At 41.6% G+C, this 19,601-nt stretch overlaps 1 protein-coding gene across 2 annotated transcripts in view; it reads right to left on the bottom strand.

Annotated features, from left to right (window-relative positions):
• Nucleotides 1-1,878: 1,878 nt before the first annotated feature.
• atp2a3 (ATPase sarcoplasmic/endoplasmic reticulum Ca2+ transporting 3) overlaps nt 1,879-19,601 on the bottom strand; it is a 59,197-nt gene continuing 41,474 nt past the window's right edge. The window contains exons 9-22 of one of the 2 annotated variants that reach the window (XM_020612373.1): nt 16,449-16,537; nt 14,628-14,730; nt 12,892-13,023; nt 9,680-9,796; nt 9,338-9,556; nt 8,006-8,341; nt 6,629-6,849; nt 6,322-6,524; nt 5,895-5,980; nt 5,393-5,526; nt 4,521-4,638; nt 3,685-3,802; nt 3,462-3,495; nt 1,879-3,348 (exon numbers count right to left, since the gene is read on the bottom strand). In XM_020612373.1, the coding sequence (XP_020468029.1) occupies nt 3,491-3,495; nt 3,685-3,802; nt 4,521-4,638; nt 5,393-5,526; nt 5,895-5,980; nt 6,322-6,524; nt 6,629-6,849; nt 8,006-8,341; nt 9,338-9,556; nt 9,680-9,796; nt 12,892-13,023; nt 14,628-14,730; nt 16,449-16,537 (1,881 nt within the window). In that variant the 3' untranslated portion in view covers nt 1,879-3,348; nt 3,462-3,490. The remainder of the gene's footprint in view (nt 3,349-3,461; nt 3,496-3,684; nt 3,803-4,520; nt 4,639-5,392; nt 5,527-5,894; nt 5,981-6,321; nt 6,525-6,628; nt 6,850-8,005; nt 8,342-9,337; nt 9,557-9,679; nt 9,797-12,891; nt 13,024-14,627; nt 14,731-16,448; nt 16,538-19,601) is intronic. The other variant, XM_020612371.1, reaches the window with a different exon arrangement.

Consider the following 19,601-nt stretch of genomic DNA (forward strand, 5'->3'; position numbering starts at 1 on the left):
AGCAAATGTAAAAACTAAACAGAAATAATTAAGAAACAATCTTTGTTTTCTACCAAAAAAAATTTAAATCCTTAGATACCATGTGCTCAAAAGAAGGATAAACATTTCTTGCAAGTCTCTCTATTGTTGGTAAGTAGATTTCATTGATGTAGGTTATCAAAAAATTAAATATTATATACTGTATAGGTTATTATTACAGTAACAAGGTTCCATGCGATCATTTTCTCATCTTCTGTACAGAGCTGAGGATTCAGTAGTTAAGTAACAATGCTATACAGACCTACAGTGCCTGGTGGCCAAAGTACCAGCATGCTACAGGGCCATGGAGACCTGGGATAGGGACGTGGGCTGTGCCAGTGTGAACAGAGGTGCCACATTCTCATGGTGATGTATAAAAGAAACTTAAGAACCGAAAAAAAATGTACTGAATGCACTGTATAGGCTATTTTATGTCACGTTTAAACTAAATCCAGTTTGTGGGATAAAAGTAGAATAACTGTCTACCCACATTCAAAGCATTTCCGTATCAGGTTATTAGTTTCTGGTGATGAGTTGTTTTAGTTTACTTCCCCTTATTATCTTCATCAACGTTTTACTCAAGTGAGTGATTTCCTACTGTACAGAGAGAATAATCTGTTATCCAAGTTTGGCTAGGTATTCCCTGGGGTAAGAAGAAAAAAGCCAAGCAGAGAGACTGATAGATAAACACAAGAACACAAACTAATGTTGAAGGTTATAGCTGTTAGATTGCCTTTATGTAATAAACCATGCTTTATGTCACACTGATGAATTTAGTCTTGCTTGTTGGAACCAGGTCTGGAAAGAAGACAGGAGAGGATAAAGAAAAAAGATCTGCTCACTGTGCCAATTTTAAAAAAGCTGCAATATCCGTGACCACAAGATGACATCATGAAATGCCTTGTTTTATCTGACCAATATACAGTACACTTACTGTCATATATAATTAAGAAGATCAGTTAATTGTTAGATTTGAGAAGCAGGAACTATCAAATCTTTGGGATTGTTGTTTGAAAAGGGATCAATGAAAATATTTTTTTCAATTGACAAATCTTTGCAGCTCTACTTTGAAGATCTCGGTGATCAAAATATTGCTTTATTAAATTAATCAGAAGCTATTTATACAGTGTGGAGATCAGATTTTTGTTTTTTTTGATCCAGCAACTTTACACAGTTGGTTTGTGAATGCAAACACTCTCCTTTCTTCAGTGTGGAAGCAACAAGAGACTCCTGACCCAGTCCACAGAGCACCAGGGCCCAAAACAAGACTCAGAATTAAAACTTGAAAACAAAACCAAACCCCATGGTTTCCTTCAGTCAAATACATTATTATTTAATCATTATAAAACAATAACCAAGTGAGTCACTAAAGCACTGAGAGAGCTGGAGGAGCTGAGGGAGCAGCGCACAAAGCACAACAAAATTAGTATCCTATTAGTTCTGACATGTTTCGACCATTTGGACATTCAATCTGTAAGACCTGTGATCAGATCAGAATATTACTTTTAGGGCACGAACAAGTGACAATGGCTTGGTGGGTAAAAAGGTAATTGCAGGCCAGAAACACATTCATTTGGACCACATATTCAATGTGGAGGTGCAGTGGGCTGTATAAGGCATGGATGTAACATTTGTGAGACAATCAAGAAGTTTACTTGTCATCATTCCCTAAGTTACTTTATCTACATCTTCTGTGCGATTGAATGACTGAAAAACCGACCTAGTCTAACTGGATGAATTAATTCAAGTAAAGCCATATGCATATGCACACACACACACACACACACACACACACACACACACACACACACACACACACACACACACACACACACACACACTCGCACACACACACACACACACTCGCACTCGCACACACGCATGCATATACACACACACCTTAGCGCTGGTGCAGGGTTAGATAAATAAATTAAAGGTAGATCAACAACATGATGCTCCAAGACAGTTTCCTGCAAAGCATGTCACAGAGCATCATCCTCCTGATCAGATTGAACTTATATTTGACAGCAAAAATGCCAACAGCAGCACAGCAAATTGATGTTAAACAGAAGCTAAACAGGCCCAGCTGAGTGGGCCTACACTTCTGATATGCTGATTTGGTTGCTGTTTGACATTTTCATTTCATTTCTTTTCTTTGTTTTTGTTTTTGCCAAGTCTGCGAGCTGACCTCAGCCCCTTGAACAAAGAGCTGAAGGAAGCGGCCAAGCAGTGTAAAGCCATTCACACATTTAGATAGACTCCACATCCCAGCTCCAGAGCCCTGGGCCCCACAGCTGCATCCTTGACAGAATGCGAGAAAGAGAGACAGAGAGAGCGAGACAGGCAAAAGAAGAGTAAAATACAATCAACAGGACTTTGTATGTGGCAAGACAAAAAGCGATGCAGGAGCAGGACTGTGACAAACTGGCCCGAGACATGATTGAGTTGTACTGATCAGGCCATGCTCCTGCACAGCCGCCTGGACTTCACTGCCAGTAGTGTGGATGCCAGAAGCCTGGGCAGTAGTTAGAGATAATGCTTTCGTGAACACACACAGGTACAGTGGCTCTCTCTACTACTTTAAGACACACATTCTGCCTTGAGAGCCAGCTCGTTTCACCTTCCATGTTCTTGATGATGCTCTTCTTTTGCCAGTGTGTACCCTGGTCCTTTCTTCACTGCAGGCTTCACCTCTCAGTCTCCCTTTTGGTTTCTGTGTTGACTTCAAGCCCACCCTCTTCCCCTTATGTTCAGTAATGTCAACCTCCATTTCCTTGTCCTCGTGCTCCTTCCCTCCCCCAAACCAAAGTCCAGTCACTGCACCACTAGGTTTCTATGGTACAGTAAAAAAACAAACAAACAAAAAACTAAACTAAACAAGCAAGAAAGAAAACAAACAAACAAAAAAAAAAAACAATGAACAGAAATCTTTTAATAAAAAGCAGAGCCCTGGGCAGTTTTGTCTTTTTTCTTTGCAGTTGTTACTTGCTCTTGCAACTATAAAGACAGGTCTGCATCTGCCTGTACTCTCTCTCTCTCACACACACGCACACAAACACACACAATGCTCATGTACTCAGACACCCATGCAAAGCCCTGCTCACAGGAACACACACACTCTCTTTCTTGCACAATCATTCTGATACAAGCCCTGCTCATTTCTAGTGGTGGTCAGTTAGACATGCAGAAGTGGGGAATGAGGACAGGGTAGAGAAAAGGTTCCTAACTCATAAAGGGAAGAGGGCAGGCGTGTGTCAGACTGTGTGAGTGTGTTGACGGTGAGGTCTTATTTCAGCTGCCATCTCCTTCGATATTTTGTATCCTCATCACCTGTCGAGGGAGGGAAAAACTGAATTTAGGACACATAGTAACTAGGATGATCAGTCTATATCTAGGGGTTTCTACTAGAGAGGGAAGGCATGATGAGGTTTGAAATAAAGTACCTGGTCACAGAAGGTGAGATAAAAAGAATTTAGGCTGAATTAGATTTGCAGGACAGAGAAAAAAAGAGTAGAAGAGACTTGTTAGTAAAATCTGATTTTCAGCATTTCAACACAAACTTTTGCCAGTTTTAAAAAAACTTTAATTTTAAATATTTCAGACTCACAAAACTAGATTTTTATGGAATGGTTTGTCTGAAAAGTGAAACAAAAAGGCTGAACATACCTTCTAGATGGTTTCTGGAGATATACTTAAGTGCCTCATCCAGGAAGATGACTGGGACAGAAATCTTCAAGACCACAATCCACTGGGACAAGCGCAGAGGGGTCACCTGGAAGATCAACTGAAAGACAGAGGGGATATGGAAAAAAATCAGCGACTTTTCTAGTAATGCATCCGATGGTAGATTGGGTTATAATCGACAGTGTGCAATGTGCACACAGTGTGCCTTTTCTGTGATCGGCATGAAAGATCAATGCGCTGCAACTTCACAGGCAAGAAACAAAAACAACTTCACTACCTTTACAATATAAAAATGCTACAAACTGAGAAAACACTAGTAAACGCAGCAACATGCTGCAAAACGGAAAACAAAGCCAAATATAGAAATGCTGCAGCTGCACAGAACACAGTGGAAACCAGTTACAAAACAACATACATTTCCAGGGGCCATTAAAAAGTGATTAACACACCCGCTATATTTAGTGACCCATGGAAACTTCTGTTATTCTTGCTGAATCCAAACTTCCACTCTGAACTTGTAAAATGATCCTCATAGACTTCAGACATTCAGCCTTTGTTTGTTCTGTGCAGCTTGTAGCATTTCTGTATTTGGTTGTGTTCCCTCAGTGTGCAGAGCTTTCAGGGCCACTGTACCTTTCTGAGATATTTTTGCCATTCAAAACCACACTTCTGTTAACACTGTTAAGAAGAATGTGATGCATTTGGACCATGAGTATTATCAGTATGCACTTTTCGCATATTCCCATAGATGCAAATGTAGGCTCACTCACAGTGACAGAATCTATTGAAACACCCAAAATACTGTCTTGAGTACTCACTGGCAGAGGTTCAACGTAGAGGATTAAGAAGTGGAGGGAGAGAGAGAGGATGATTGCACCCAGCAGCCAAATATTGACCCAGGGAGGCATCCTGAGCAGGGACTGGTTCTCAGACAAACTGACAGGGAGAGGTTTGAATGAATCAAAACATACTGATAACTTAGCTGCTCAAAGTGATACTTTGACCTTACATGGAAGTTATTCCATCATGGTGTAAACATCCAATGAAAAATATTCTGGCAAGCTCACAGTTTTTAAGATTTGATTCGTTTCCCATAGTTACAGCTACGTCACAAATAAAGAAGTGAAGAATGTTTAATTTGCAGTGTCTCTGCACAGAACCAAATCATAAGCACAAATCTCCCTTCTTATGTGGTGCTAGCAACCATGTAAACATGTGTTCCCTCCTGGATTTGGATAACATGCACATTCACTGGTCAGACAGCTCTTTATTTTATCCATCCCTTCCTCAGATTCTTTCCTAAATAAGACATTAACATTTGTCTCTATAGGGAGCTACTGACAGACTTTCTCCATGAGCAATCCTGGCAAAAACACAGTTTTCCCTTCATACCACTGTTCCTTTTATTTTCTACCTCACCAAAAAGGCATTATTCCATTTCTTAAGATGTGTGGCTAAGCCTGATTCATTTGCCACATTCACCAAAGGCAGGATAATACAAATAAGGCCATTATAAACAGTAAAATTAAGTCCTTTAGCAATGAAGTGAGATGTGTTTTTTTAGCATGGAAAGTATATGTTTAAATCTTTCTCCAAGTGTTGTTTGGCTGGACGAGTGGCTCTTCCTTTTCATAAACATCTGACAACTGTGAAACTGTTTATTTCGACATCACAAAAGAAGGCAACTGACCTATTGAGTGCGTTGAACATTTCGACAGTGACCAGCACAGACAGGGCCATGGTGGTTGGGTAGCGTGATTCAAACACCTCACACTCTGTTTCTTGGAACATGGGGTTGTCTTTAGTACACTGCATGAAGTGCCTCTGCAGAGACAGACAGACAGACAGACAGACAGGAGTCAGTCTATGTGTGTGTGTACATGTGTCTGTGCCTGTGTGTGTCCCCAGAACCCCTGTGGCCTGGTTTGATGGAGTTCAGATCTGATGGAGAAACAGCTGCAGAAGCTTGGCCTCATTCCCACCCTGTGTGCAACCAAACCACACAGGTCTTATTTCCCTTTCTATTTATGTGCATTGCTGCAATCACCAAATATCACTGTGTCCAGTAGCAAGAAATGCAAAGAAGGCATAGAGAGTGGTGCATACTAAAATATATAACCCCTGTCTTCTGAGGACAGGACTGTGCTGCAGCAAAAAAGGCATACTGAACAGAACAAGGCTTTGCAACTTACCAGCTGATAGAAAGACACCTGTGGGCCTTCTTCATCAAACAGGTACCACCATGTGGCTGCGCTCACCGTTCCAAGACCCACATATCCTACAGGAAATACAAGAAAAGTTTAATAGTTTAGAGTGCATTATTAGCTTTTATCATGACAACAGCGGGTCCTGCACAGCTGCTAAATAATAGTAATATTCTACTGTCTGATATGTGTTGATGCATGCATTGTAGTTGCCTTAATATCCAGAATAAAGGGGCTTCTGTGAACTTAAATGATGCAACAGGAATTTCATGTTACTTTTTTATGCTAACATTACTCTCTTTGGTTACATTTCATTGTCACATGCACATTTGCAGCTGTAAACTGGAAACCTGTATATACTCTGACACAATCACACTGATTAACGGGATTTCATTATGATCAGGACTAATACTACCTCCAATAGCCAGGTATCTGAAAAAGAGCCAGCCAGAGATGAGAGGCTCCTTAGGGTTGCGAGGAGCTTTGTCCATGATGTCCAGGTCTGGAGGGTTGAAGCCCAGGGCAGTGGCAGGAAGGCCATCTGTCACTAGATTAACCCACAGCAGCTGGACTGGAATCAAAGCCTCAGGGAGGCCCAGGATGGCTGTCAGGAAGATGCTGCAGACAGACCAAGAAAAAACACACAAACATCAGCTGAGGATGACTGAAGATGAAGACAATCCCACACGGTGGCTACACCTCAACGTATTTCTGTTCCTCACCAGACTACTTCTCCCACGTTAGAGGAGATGAGGTATCTGATGAACTGCTTCATGTTGTTGTAGATGGCTCTGCCTTCCTCCACTGCAGCCACTATGGTGGAAAAGTTATCATCAGACAGTACCATCTCAGATGCTGACTTGGCCACTGCAGTTCCGGATCCCATGGCAATGCCAATCTCTGCTTTCTTCAGAGCTGGGGCATCATTCACACCATCTCCTGTCTGGGACAAGATGGGATAACTTGTGCCATTAATACATCAGAAAACTTGACATGTATCTCAATTCTCTGGCATGGTCTTCGTAGACCGCTCTGCTGGTGTGCAAAAAATTATGGGATAAGGTGGGCCTCAAAGTATCAGCCAGTTGGAGCCTTAATTGCCTGGAAATAGAAGGAAGCATTTCTAGAGTGCATCTGAGGGACCATTTGAAATGGGATGGCCTTGTCGCAACACTGTGAATCAAGTGGTTTTCAAATGCAGCCTTTGATGGGTGCATCCCCTGAATTGAGACAGCTTGTATTTGATTGAAAGACTCAAGAGCCATAATTTCTTTCAGAAATAGTTTCTGAGGCCGCAGCACTAACTGTACACACAAAAATATTTTGTGGACAAGAGCTGCCTTGAAAAGAACAGAGATTTTTCAGGATCAGAAACTTGGTTAAGCCTCTTTGAAGTGAAAATGATTTTAGTCGCTCATAAACCAGTGTCATGTGGTGTATTAAACATGACACACACAAAATCAAAAATGTTATTACTATTGCTTCAAATGTGAACTCTCTAAATACTGAGCCCACATTGTTGTTTTACAGAGGCCTGTTCTTTAAACAGTGATGGGCCTAACTAACTAACGATGACTGAAATCAAACTATCTCATTATGCAAAATATCATTATCGTTTCAGATCCAGACAGGATTAACCTTTAAGGGGGATATTTGTCTGTCGCAGCAGGGCCTTAAGTAGCTTAATGCTAAGGTGAATGGTGGAGTCTGACAGGCAAACGGTGATATGGCTGTCTCCCTCCCATCTTGCCCTTGGATCAACCCCTCCTCAGAGACATGTGTCAGATAGGAAGCAGTGGAGCAGGCCAGAGATGACAGCTTTAGATAGCCCTGTCTCAGAGAGCAGCCTCACAGAGACCTGAAACATGTTATGCCTCACTAGCCTCTTCTCATGCATCCTCGACAAGTCATTCACATAACACACATCTGAAGCAAAGAGAAAATGCACTTCTGCTTAGGTACATAAATAAAGTAGTATATGACAAAGGAAGTATACAATGTGCAGTTTGGAATGAAAAGGAGAAGTGGGTTGCTTCCGGTGCCAGTAAGAATCATTAGAGCTCTGAGCTGAATCAAGTTGCATCATCACTTTTCCTCACCATGGCAGTAATTTCATTGAATGACTGCAGGTATCCAACGATCTTAGACTTGTGAGCTGGCTCGACACGGGCAAAGCATCGTGCTCGTTTGACGGCTTCTCTCTGCTCCTCTGGTGGGAGATCATCGAACTCACGGCCCGTGTAGGCTTTCCCTGTCACGTCCTCGTCTTCCCCAAATATGCCAATTCGTCTGCAGATGGCCACAGCTGTGCCCTTGTTGTCTCCTGTGATCATGATAACACGTATACCTGCCTCGCTGCACAGTTTCACTGAACTGACCACCTCCTTCCTGGGTGGGTCAAGCATGCCCACACAGCCAACGAACGTGAGACCTAACTGATTGGAGAAAAAGAAGAAAGAGAGAAGGGGGATTAGGTTGCACAGGGCTGTTATCTGAAAACAGAATCTCACTGCAATTCCACCGAGATGGAATTTACCACTTCTATTCTTTGCCTCCTCGTGTGTTGCTATTGAAAACATCACACTGATTACTTTCAAGGGTATCAATCAAGGGTAAAGGCTTCATTCTTTAAGAGGACAAAGGCCTAATGATTACTGTGATTCAGAAAAAGAAAGACATCTGAAAAGATGATATTAAAGAAATAATTTGATCATCTTTCAGAAAAATTTATCTTAAAATTGTATTACTTGTTTACAAGGTTCTGGACGGTTTAGCACCTCCATATTTAGCCACCAGTCTTTCAAACTGCTATTTCATTAAATGTACCCAGATGGAGAGGCTGCCTTTGCCTTTTGAAGACTCAAACTATACAATAACCTTCCCATGAATATCTCAAGGTTTGGGTTGTATGTACAGTATGAAACAAATCAAGTTTATCATCATTAAGGAAAATAAACATATTTGCTTTCTTGCCAATAGTTAGATGTCTAGATTAATACCACACTCATGTCTGTATGGTGAATATGAGGGAGGAAACAGTTTAGATTAGCTTGAAGACTGGAAATGGGAAAACAGCTACAGTATACCAGCACAGTTTTAAAAAAACTGCTTAACAATGTAGTGTGTTAATTAGTGAGCTTTACAGGTACCAGTAGGAAAATTTTGTTTCTATATTTGGACAGAGGCAGGTATTTTTCTATTTGTCCCTGCTGTCACTTTTTAGTCTAAGCTAAACTAACTGTTGCTGGAAGTAGCTTCATATATATCATGTTATCGCTGTTCTCACCTAACTCTCAGCAAGAAAGCAAGGAAGTCTACTTCCCAAAATGTCTAATGGTTCCTATATATCCTGAAAATGTCACTAGTTACAAAAGGAAGACTGAACACATGGATTCCTAAGGTAAAGACCTGATGTTCCCAGGGTGTTCTACCTCATACTGTGCAAACTTGTTGGAATTCTCCAAATCCATGTCCTCCTTGCGTGGCGGGTTGTCATGAGTGGCCAGAGCCAGGCAGCGCAGGGTATCCCTGCCTGTCCCCCAGTCCCTGATCTTAGACAATAGCTGGTCACGCAGGGCTGGAGTGAGTGTTACCTTCCTTGTTCCCACCCGCAGGTAATGACAGCGTTCAATCACACTCTCTGGAGCACCCTGGAGGAAAAGATTGTCATTGACACAAAAGAAGAAATCAAGCAATGGGGAAATTGGAGATGAAATGGATGTAAAGAAAAGTGTGTTTCTCTGTGTATCTGTAATTGTATTATTTATTCATGCCTTGATGAACATCTTGCTCTGGGAGCCCAGTTTGACGGGGGTGCAGTAGACAGACATGGACTTGCGGTCACGAGAGAACTCCAGGGTGAACTCCTTCTTCATAAGCTGTCTGATGACCTGATGGTTGAGAAAAGGAAACAAGGACAGGAAAGAAAGTGACAAAGAGGGGATTGAGCTAAGTAGCTGTTTTCACGGGCAGCTGTCAGGACAGCAGCCGGTGGAATGTCAGAGATATGGCTGAGCTACTGACAGCTGAAGGATTACACTTTAGACTGAGCACTCAAACACCTTGTCTGGATGTCTGGCTGCTACCAGATGTCATTGCAGACCTGGCTGAGGACAGTCAGCGACAATAACAAGATGTATATGGAAAACAATAGCTAAATGCTATCCAGAAGGCATAGCACAACACTGTAGGTTTATAGTAGGAACACAAAATTCAGCCTAAAAATACCCCTGTTCCTTTCATGATGTATTATCAGCATATAATGTCAAGTGCGCTTCTACCAATAGGTGTCCCTCTAGTTCAGAGTCTGTGCTGATCCCAGTGCACATCAAAGGCTGAAAGGTTTACACTGATAATGCTCTCTGCCCAATCAGACACACACCCTGTCAAGGCACTGCAAACATTGAATGGATGTCCTGGAAGCTGTCAAAGTGACAAACGTCTCTGTCAAACAGGAAAACAATGGGTGTTTATCTTGGCATGCCATGCTGGAAAACAAACTTTGTACACCCAAAAGACATCTGAAAAGTTTGGAAATGTTATCTCATCTAAAACTTTCTGAGGATGCATATTATTAAGTAATGCCCTAGATTAAGCAGGTTTCAGAGGTATGATTTCAGTGAGAGTTCTGTCACTACAAGGCTCATCTCTGCTGAGACGTGTTTGTCACTGACAAGCTTTGTTCTTCCTTGAAGTAAGAGCAACAAGGATGACCTTTACCTACAGTAGAGTGTAAAAGCTATCGAAGTGACTAGTTTCAACACAGTGGCACTGAAACACCAGCATCAGCTTTGTCACCTCAATGGTTATTCAGACACCACTACTCTCATGCACATGTCCGACTCAACACTTTCAACATAGAACTGACATCTTAAAGAAGAACAAGCACTAAATATGTGACAAGGTGTCTGCAAAACTGTCCTAAACTGAAGTTAATGCAGCAGGCTTTGTCTTTACAGAGGTAATAAGTTATATTTTAATTATCCTTATGAATGCCACTTTTAATGAATAACCTAACAATCACAAGTTCGCACCCTGAAGTCAAACATATGTGTCTGTTTAACTTCAGCCCTGTGCTTTATTAAATTTGAGAGGAGTAATTACATTGTAATTGGCATATTCATGTTGGGAAGTGCAAAGCCTGCAGCAGTGATACAAGATGGTGAAGCAAACATTGTTCTCACAGCAGTTGAATTAATTAATGAACCGTAATTCCATATAAATTTAAACAGACTTCTTTTTAACATACACACATGTAAAAAAAATTGTTGGTATCCTTCTGCTAAAGAAAAAGAAACTCACAACGGTCACTGAAATAACAGGAAACTGACAAAAGTAATAATCAATAAAAATTTACTGAAAATCAGTCATTGCTTTTGAATTGTGGTTCAACAGAAGCATTTAAAAAAAACTAACTAATGAAACTGGCCTGGACACAAATGAAGGTACCCTTAATGTAATATTTTGTTGCACAACATTCTGGGGCATTTACTGCAATCAAGCGATTTCTGTAACTCCCAATGAGACTTCTGCACCTGTCGACAGGTATTTTGGCCCACTCCTCGTGAGCCAGCTGCTCCAGCTGTCTCAGGTTTGAAGGGTGCCTTCTCCAGACTGCATGCTTCAGCTCTTTCCACAGATGTTGCTCTTAGCCATTCTTGGGTGTTTTTAGCTGTGTGTTTTGGGTCATTATCCTGTTGAAGGACCCATGACCTTCAACTGAGACCAAGCGTTCTGGCACTGGGCAGCACATTTCACTCCAGAATGCCTTGATAGTCTTGAGATTTCATTGTACCCTGCACAGATTCAAGACACCCTGTGCCAGATGCAGCAAAGCAGCCCCAGAACATAACTGAGCCTCCTCCATGTTTCACAGTAGGTACAGTGCTTTTTTCTTTGTAGGCTTCATTATTGCATCTGTGAACATAGAGCTGATGTGATTTGCCAAAAAGTTCCAGTTTTGTCTCATCTGTCCAAAAGACATTCTCCCAGAAGCTTTGTGGCTGGTCAATATGCATTTTGGCAACTTCCAGTCTCACCTTTTTATAAGTTGCTTTCAACAGTGGACTACTTTTCACAGTGACTACTTTCCACCCTCTAAATAGACAGACTGACTGATTACAAGTTTGAAAACACCTGTGATGCTAATTAGAGGACACACTTTAGTTTAACATGTTTCTATGGTCAAATTATTTTCAGTCCTTTCTAGGGGTACCATCATTTTTGTCCAGGCCAGTTTCATTAGTTTGTTTTTTAAAATTCTTCTGTTGAACCACAATTCAAAAGCAGTTTCTGATTTTCATTATTTAATTTTCAAAAACTTTTTATTTATTATTACTTTTGTCAGTTTCACATCATTTCAGTGACCATTGTGAGTTTCTCTTTCTTTAACAGAAGGGTACCAACAATTTTGTTCACCTGTGTACATATATGCTGGTAGAGGGTATACACCGATGAGGTATTAAAAGAGAACTCCACTAATTTAACATTGCAGCTCTGTAACAGTGTTGGACAGTTTTAAAACAAGAATTCTGAAAAAGCAGAACCAGAAATATTATCTTTTTTATTCAACACATTCTTCTTCCTTATCAGCCCCCCCCACACACAACCTGTAGTGGAACTTCACTGCCAACAGTTCAGTTAGAGATTCAGATATGTTTGTAGCTGCTAATGTAGTCTTGAGCCTCAGGCAGACATGAGGAGTGGGCTACAGAGTTCTGGTCACCTCACTTCAATGCCATACTCCTTACTTTCAAACTTGTAGTCTTCACATGTAACTAACATCGACTCCAGAAACATTAGGACATTTATAAGACTTCACCAGCTCTCTTGGAAGCCAGAAAAGGCTTTAAGCAACTTTTTCATATATGCAGTGGTACAGTATTCCCCAACACCTGTAAATAGACTCTGATGTGTAAACTCGATGGAACTCCCTTTTAAAACAGACAAACATTCCAGCACAGGGTCTCACGCACACATCTCATACCGTGTTGCAGCCAGAAGCACGTTCAACCTTGCTGAGGGCAGATAGATCAGTCTTGAAGACATTCATCTTCTCCACCAAGGTAGTGAGAGCCGTCTCTGTGGCTTCACCCACCTTCTCATAAACCCCTTTGGCCTGCAAGAGAACAGAAATACATCAAACACACATCTTAGGTTGTTAAATAGGAACAATCCTCTTCTGCCATCCACAACCTTTGAGTCATATGTGCAAAGTGGTTTCAAATGTCTGTACTTGCCAACTGAGAAGTGGAGTAGGTGAGATGAAACAGTAATGGCGTACCACACATCATTTGTTTGTTTGACTGGGCATAGACAGTAATAAAAACACCTCACTCCCCCCGCACTCCAGCACTGCTGTGGCCCACTCTCTCTCTCCACTTTGATTTCACACTCTGGCTCTATATTAAAAATGTACAAAACTGGTGGCATAATGGCCATTTGAACAGAAAACAGTTAGTCTAGGGAGGAAACACAGGTACTGTGATGTGCCTTATCCCTGGCCTCTCTTCTCAGCATGGTTACCATGATAACATGGTGATAACAAAGAGGTGAGAAAAAGTAATCCGAACCAGAGAACAAGACTGTGAATCAAACTAAAATTAGCTCAACTGAAGAAGAAAAGAAAATGCCTTCTGTAGTGTGTGCTTGTGTGTGCTATTTTTCTTGGAGTCACTGCATTTATGTACAGTAAGTGTACAGTACTGTACATACATACTGTAAATGCATGGGGCTATTTACAAAGAAACCTGACCTACAGTGCTGTGTGTGGCAGATGGTTTTATTTTGCATAGAATCTTAAAGCTGCATTAACTACGATTTAGCACAAATTTGGATAGATCAAGTAAAAAATGATCTAGAAGCGTTTTCTCTCTACTGTACTAACCCTGCCCCCCCACTCCACTCTGCTATCTTCAGGCCTTGTGTTTATTTCTTGTCCTCTGTGGCCGCTGTTGTTAAAATCTTCACTGCACTTTTTCTTTGACCCTGCTGATCCGACAGCCTATTGCCGTTATATGTTAACCTAACTGTCTGTCTAAGGATGTTTTATTGCTATGAGCTTTCTTTTTCCTTTTCTCTTTTGATAGTGAAGAACTTTGTAACCCCGGTTTAAATAGGTGCTATACAAATATACTTTTGCTTTGCATGTAACATTTTAGTGAAAAGTTGTTAAAATTTCAACACAGCTAGAAAAGTAGGGAGTTAGTTCAACTATCGTAACATGAAATTTCTTGAATCACATACAACTCATGATTATGTGTGTCAAGTTTGTAACACTGAACGCAATGCAACAGCGGCTGGAACATTAGTACGGTATGTATATTGCTGGGAATAACGTTCCCTGTATAATTGTTTTGTGTTACTGCAGATACATCTGCTACAAACAACATCAGACATACATATGCATTTCTTAAAATGTAAACCTCTCTACTTGACATTGTATTGCTGCAATGTCACTCAAAACCACAGTCGCTATGGGCTCTATATTCCGTATACATTAGCTGTGGAGCCAGTTATCACTGCTGCGCTACCTGACTGGGAGAACTGTCTCTGGCTGTCATGACCACATATGACATAGTTTCACAGACAGCGCAGGAGGATACTGCTTGAGTTTGTTTTGACTCTCATTTCACCCTTAACAAATGAAAATTAGAGGGAAAAGTTAGTTAATGCAGCTTTAAAAATTCTAGCTTTGTTTCTGTGTATGTGTGTATTATTGACCTCATTGTAATCCAGTGAAGAGTCATTGCACATAGAGCACACAGTGGCTAACTCCAAAAGTGCATCATAGTCTCCACACTGGATGGGCATGTCTTCTTTCAGTCTAGAAGGAAAACACACACACACAAACATCACTCACAAACAGCAACAAAGGAAACTACAGTTCACTGCACCTAAGACATAACCCCATCAGTATTTATGAGTGGGGAAGACATTCAGTTATATATCATTCCAAAGTTGACAAGGGAAACTATATTTGTACAGTAGTTAACAGTGTATATTTGTGGTGTGTTTGCATGTTCCTGACGAGCAGTGCTGACTGCATGACAACCATGGATCCCTTCCCAGCAGAGAATGGAACTGTTGCTAGCGAAGCTCCCACACAAAAACCCACACTCTGCTGTTATGAAATCAACAGGTTTGTGCAAAGTCAGAATGTTGTACTCACTAAACAGCAAAATAAACAACATGCAAACACTGAACTGCAGAAATAGTTCTCCTACACAGTGGCTAGCCACCTACCTATTCCTCCACAAACACCTGTTTACTGAAATAATTTTTTTTTTTTAAGTCATTCTGACAGGGCAGAAATCAAAATGATCACAAAACTATAAATCTGAAACCTTTGTTCAATTTAAAAGTACAAATTTATACAACCACCCAAAAGTGTGTGCTATTCAACAGAAATGCAGAACAGCTGAGGCTTAATGGTGGTATAATTTTGCATGGTGGTTACACACATTACAATAGGCAATAGAAACAACCAGGTTTGCCAACTATTTCTTTGGTTATCACAGGCATTGCCACAGTTCCCATAAAGCCCAGCTAGCCATATGTTTATGAAATCATTAGCTGTGTTGGATTATAAACCACATTACCATTTGCTTGACTACATCTATTTACTGTCTATTACAGGGGTTTTCAACCAGTGGTCGGTGGCCCCCACTGGTCTGCAAAGGTATTGCTGGTGGTCTCTGATCATACATTCAATAATGTATATTAGCTTCACTGTGGGAATCTTTATGTTTTATTTTATTTCTTACATTTTTTTCCATGTATTACTTATTGTTTGTGAATAATCAAATTCATGCAACTATATAAAATTCTGAAAAGTCAAGGTGACTGTCAGGATTAAAATAGTGCTGATCTGGTGTAGCCACCCCACAACAGGGTGTCCTCAGCAACCAAACAGGTCAGGAACAGAACCCAGCAGACAGTCAGAAGTGCAGAGAAAATCATCGGTGCCAGCCTGCTCTCCATGGAGGACCTGTACACCTCACGGGTCAAAAGGAGGGCAGAAAGGCTTTCTGCGGACCCCTCACACACTGGACACAAACTCTTTCAACTCCTCCCCTCTGGACAGTGCTACAGGTCACTGTATGCCAAGACAACCAGACACAGACACAGTTTCTTCCCCTGGGCTATTACACTCTTGACCAGCTAGTCTATGTTTGCTCTTTTAACTTGTATATACCGTATATATTGTATTTATTTTGTTTTTATTGCTGTGCACATTGAGGGCCATTGGGCTGGAGTCAAATTCCTTGTATTTTTGATAATACTTGGCAATAAAGTTTATGCTTATCAGTTATCATCTAGTCCTCACGTTACTGCTTAGTCACAATCCCTGGGTCACAATCAGTTGAAAACCTGTGGTCTATTATGTCTTGTCTTGAAGAAAATAGTTCAGAGTACTTGAAATCAGTGTAAAATTCTTTCTTGTAATTGGAAAAGCACAGACACATTTTTCATATACTGAGGTATTAAGGTGGACAAACTTTACTCAGTCAAATTAAGAGATATTTAAGCTGTGATACTCACATCTGTCCCTCAGGGGCATATGTAGAACCAGTTATATAGAACTCATGAAGAGAGCAGATTGAATCTTGCACCTTGTCTGCAATGAACATCTGGAGAGGAGAAAAGGCAAACACATGCAGAAGCAGTATAGTTACCTAATCATTCATTACAAAAGCACAGTGCTTGAACAAGCATGGTTAACATCTACACACGTATTTCTTTGTTTTCATCATTGGAATATTACATTTTGCGTAATGACTCACCTATAAAATTGTGGCATTTTGAGATAAATACTGTACTCAGTAAACAACTTAGCGTACATTGTAGCTTCAGTTAAGAGTCTGAACAAACATATAGATGATATTTAAAGTATATGATATGATAGTAAAAAAGTTTTCATCTACATGAACTGTCCCTTAAAGAGACTGAAGACATCAGTGTGTGACTTTTGCATCACATATATCATGGCCAAAAGTAACAATTATGGACAAATGGTAGCGCAAATCATAAACAGTAGTAAAAACAGAGGAGAAGCATAATGTCATATAGTAGGGATTTTGAGCAGTTGAATTGCCAAGTGATTTACTGCCATTGCGTTGCTAACTTTCAGTTCACACATAGGGTGCCATGGTGTCAAAACACACTTCAAATAAGCAGTGAAAGCTGCATCTTGTGCAAATACTATTTATTTTATTTTATTTATTGGAGTTGCAGTTCAGACCACAACCAAAAACTCAAAGAAAATCTAGAGTCAGTGACGAAATCTTTTAGACTAAAGGCTTTTCCACCTGCTGACAACCTGCTTGTGCAGCAGTTGCTGTACTGCCACCTCTTTCCCAGCTTTTTCAGTGTTTCCAAACACGCAGCGAACACAGGCACTGCACTGCTCACATCTTGATGTAAAGCTTCATTAGTCATTCACACTACTATACACGCTCCAGTCACCTGCTAGAAAACAACACAGCAGTCAGAGAAAGTAGAGAAAGAGTCCCAGAGCTGTGTAGGGATTTGCTTTGATTGCAAGTTTTCTTTCTGAAGTCCTCCCCAGGAAGGGTGTTTCATGATGCACTGGTAATACTAATACAAGTTAAAAACAAGGAGGGAGTGCTATGGACCACCATTCACAGCCCAAGGCCTCTTTGTGACTCTAAACACCTGATCTGAATTAAACACTTATACGTATTTACAGTAAGCTAACAGACTAACCTTGATTCCCAGTCCTTTATTAATATTCCATTCTTTTAATAACAACATTGAAGTTTGGCCAACAGTAAATACACAGATACACATCGAGGGAAAGCCCTTACAACCTAGCTTAAATTTGTTTGAGACTCCGTCAAGTCTTACTGACTGAAGAATTACTGAAGCAATTATTTGGTTAAACTTTCCTTCTCAGTTATTCTGTTAGTGTGTGTGTGTGTGTGTGTGTGTGTGTAGATCAGAACCCATCAATTTAAAAAGGAACACAAAATCTATGGTGATGTACAGTAGCTGTTGTTCCTTCTAGCATATGAGCCTAAAAGGAACATTAACCTCTTAATGTAGCAATTACATAACAACCCTCTGCGGCAACAAGGTTCCTACTTTAGTCTACTGATGCAATCTAGTCTGGACAAGATGGAACAGTTAGAGTGTAACTATCATATTGGATCAAGCTCTTGAAATGATAGTTTTTGTGAAAACATTTTCATTCTTTCACTCCAATAAATAAGAGGAGGGAGAGAAGGAGATTTGAAGGTGAAGCTGTACAGTATGCAAGTGTCGGTCAACTGAACAATTGTCCATCCATCCATCCATTTTCATCCGCTTCATCTGGGACTGGGTCACGGGGGCAGTAGCCTGAGCAGAGCCTCCCAGACTTCCCTCTCCCCATACACCTTGTCTAGCTCCTCAGGAGGAACCCCAAGGTGTTCCCAGATCAGCCGGGACAAATAGTCTCTCCAACGTGTCCTGGGTCTGCCCCAAGGCTTTCCCCAAGAGGGACATGCCCGGAATACCTCCCCAGGGAGGCGTCCAGGGGGCATCCTAAACAGGTGCCAGAAGCCACTTCAACTGGTTCAGCTCAATGTGGAGGAGCAGTGGCTTTACTCTGAGCTCCTCACCGGGCGACTGAGCTCCGCACCCTATTCCTAAGGGTGCACACAGCCACTCTCCAGAGGAAACTCATTTCTGCCGCTTGTATCCGCGATTTCATTCTTTCAGTCATGATCCAAAGTTCATGGCCACAGGTGCGGGTAGAAACTTAGACTGACCGGTAAACTGAGAGCTTCGTCTTACGACTCAGCTCCTTCTTCACCACGATGGACCGGTACAGAGACCGCATTACTGTGGACGCTGCACCGATCCATCTGTCAACCTGCCACTCCATTTTTCCCTCACTCGTGAACAAGACCCTGAGATACTTAAACTCCTCCACTTGAGGGAGCAACTTGCCCCCAACCCGGAGAGAGCAATCCAGCCTTTTCCAACTGATAATCATGGCCTCAGATTTGAAGGCGCTAATTCTCATCCCCGCTGCTTCACACTCAGCTGCAAACCCCTCCAGTGCACGCTGTAGGTCTTGAACTGATGAAGCCAATGGAAACACATCCTCTGCAAAGAGCAGAGACGAGATTCTGCAGCCACCAAAACAAGACATCCTCCGTTACCTGGCTGCGCCTAGAAATTCTGTCCATAAAAATAATGAACAGAATCAGTGACAAAGGGCAGCCTTGATGGAGTCCAACATGCACTGGAAACAGGTCTGACTTACTGCCGGCAATGCGAACCAAGATCCTCCGGTCATACAGGGAACGTACAGCCCGTAACAATGAGCCCCGCACCCCATAGTCCTGAAGTACCTCCCACAGGATGCCACAAGGGACACGGTTGAATGCCTTCTCCAGATCCACAAAACACAGCAGACTGGTTGGGCAAACTCCCATGAACCCTCCGACACCCTAGTGAGGGTATAGAGCTGGTCCAGTGTTCCATGGCCAGGGCAAAAACCACATTGCTCCTCCTGAATCTGAGGTTTGACTATCAGCTGGATCCTCCTCTCCAGTACCCTGGCATAGACTTTTCCGGGGAGATTGAGAAGTGTGATCTCCCTATAGTTGGAACACATTCTCTGGTCCCCCCTTCTTAAAAAGGGGGACCACCACCCCGGCCTGCCAGTCCAGAGGCACTGTCCTC

The sequence above is a fragment of the Monopterus albus genome, unplaced genomic scaffold (assembly GCF_001952655.1).
Source record: "Monopterus albus unplaced genomic scaffold, M_albus_1.0 scaffold124.1, whole genome shotgun sequence".
NCBI classification, from domain to species: Eukaryota; Metazoa; Chordata; class Actinopteri; order Synbranchiformes; family Synbranchidae; genus Monopterus; species Monopterus albus.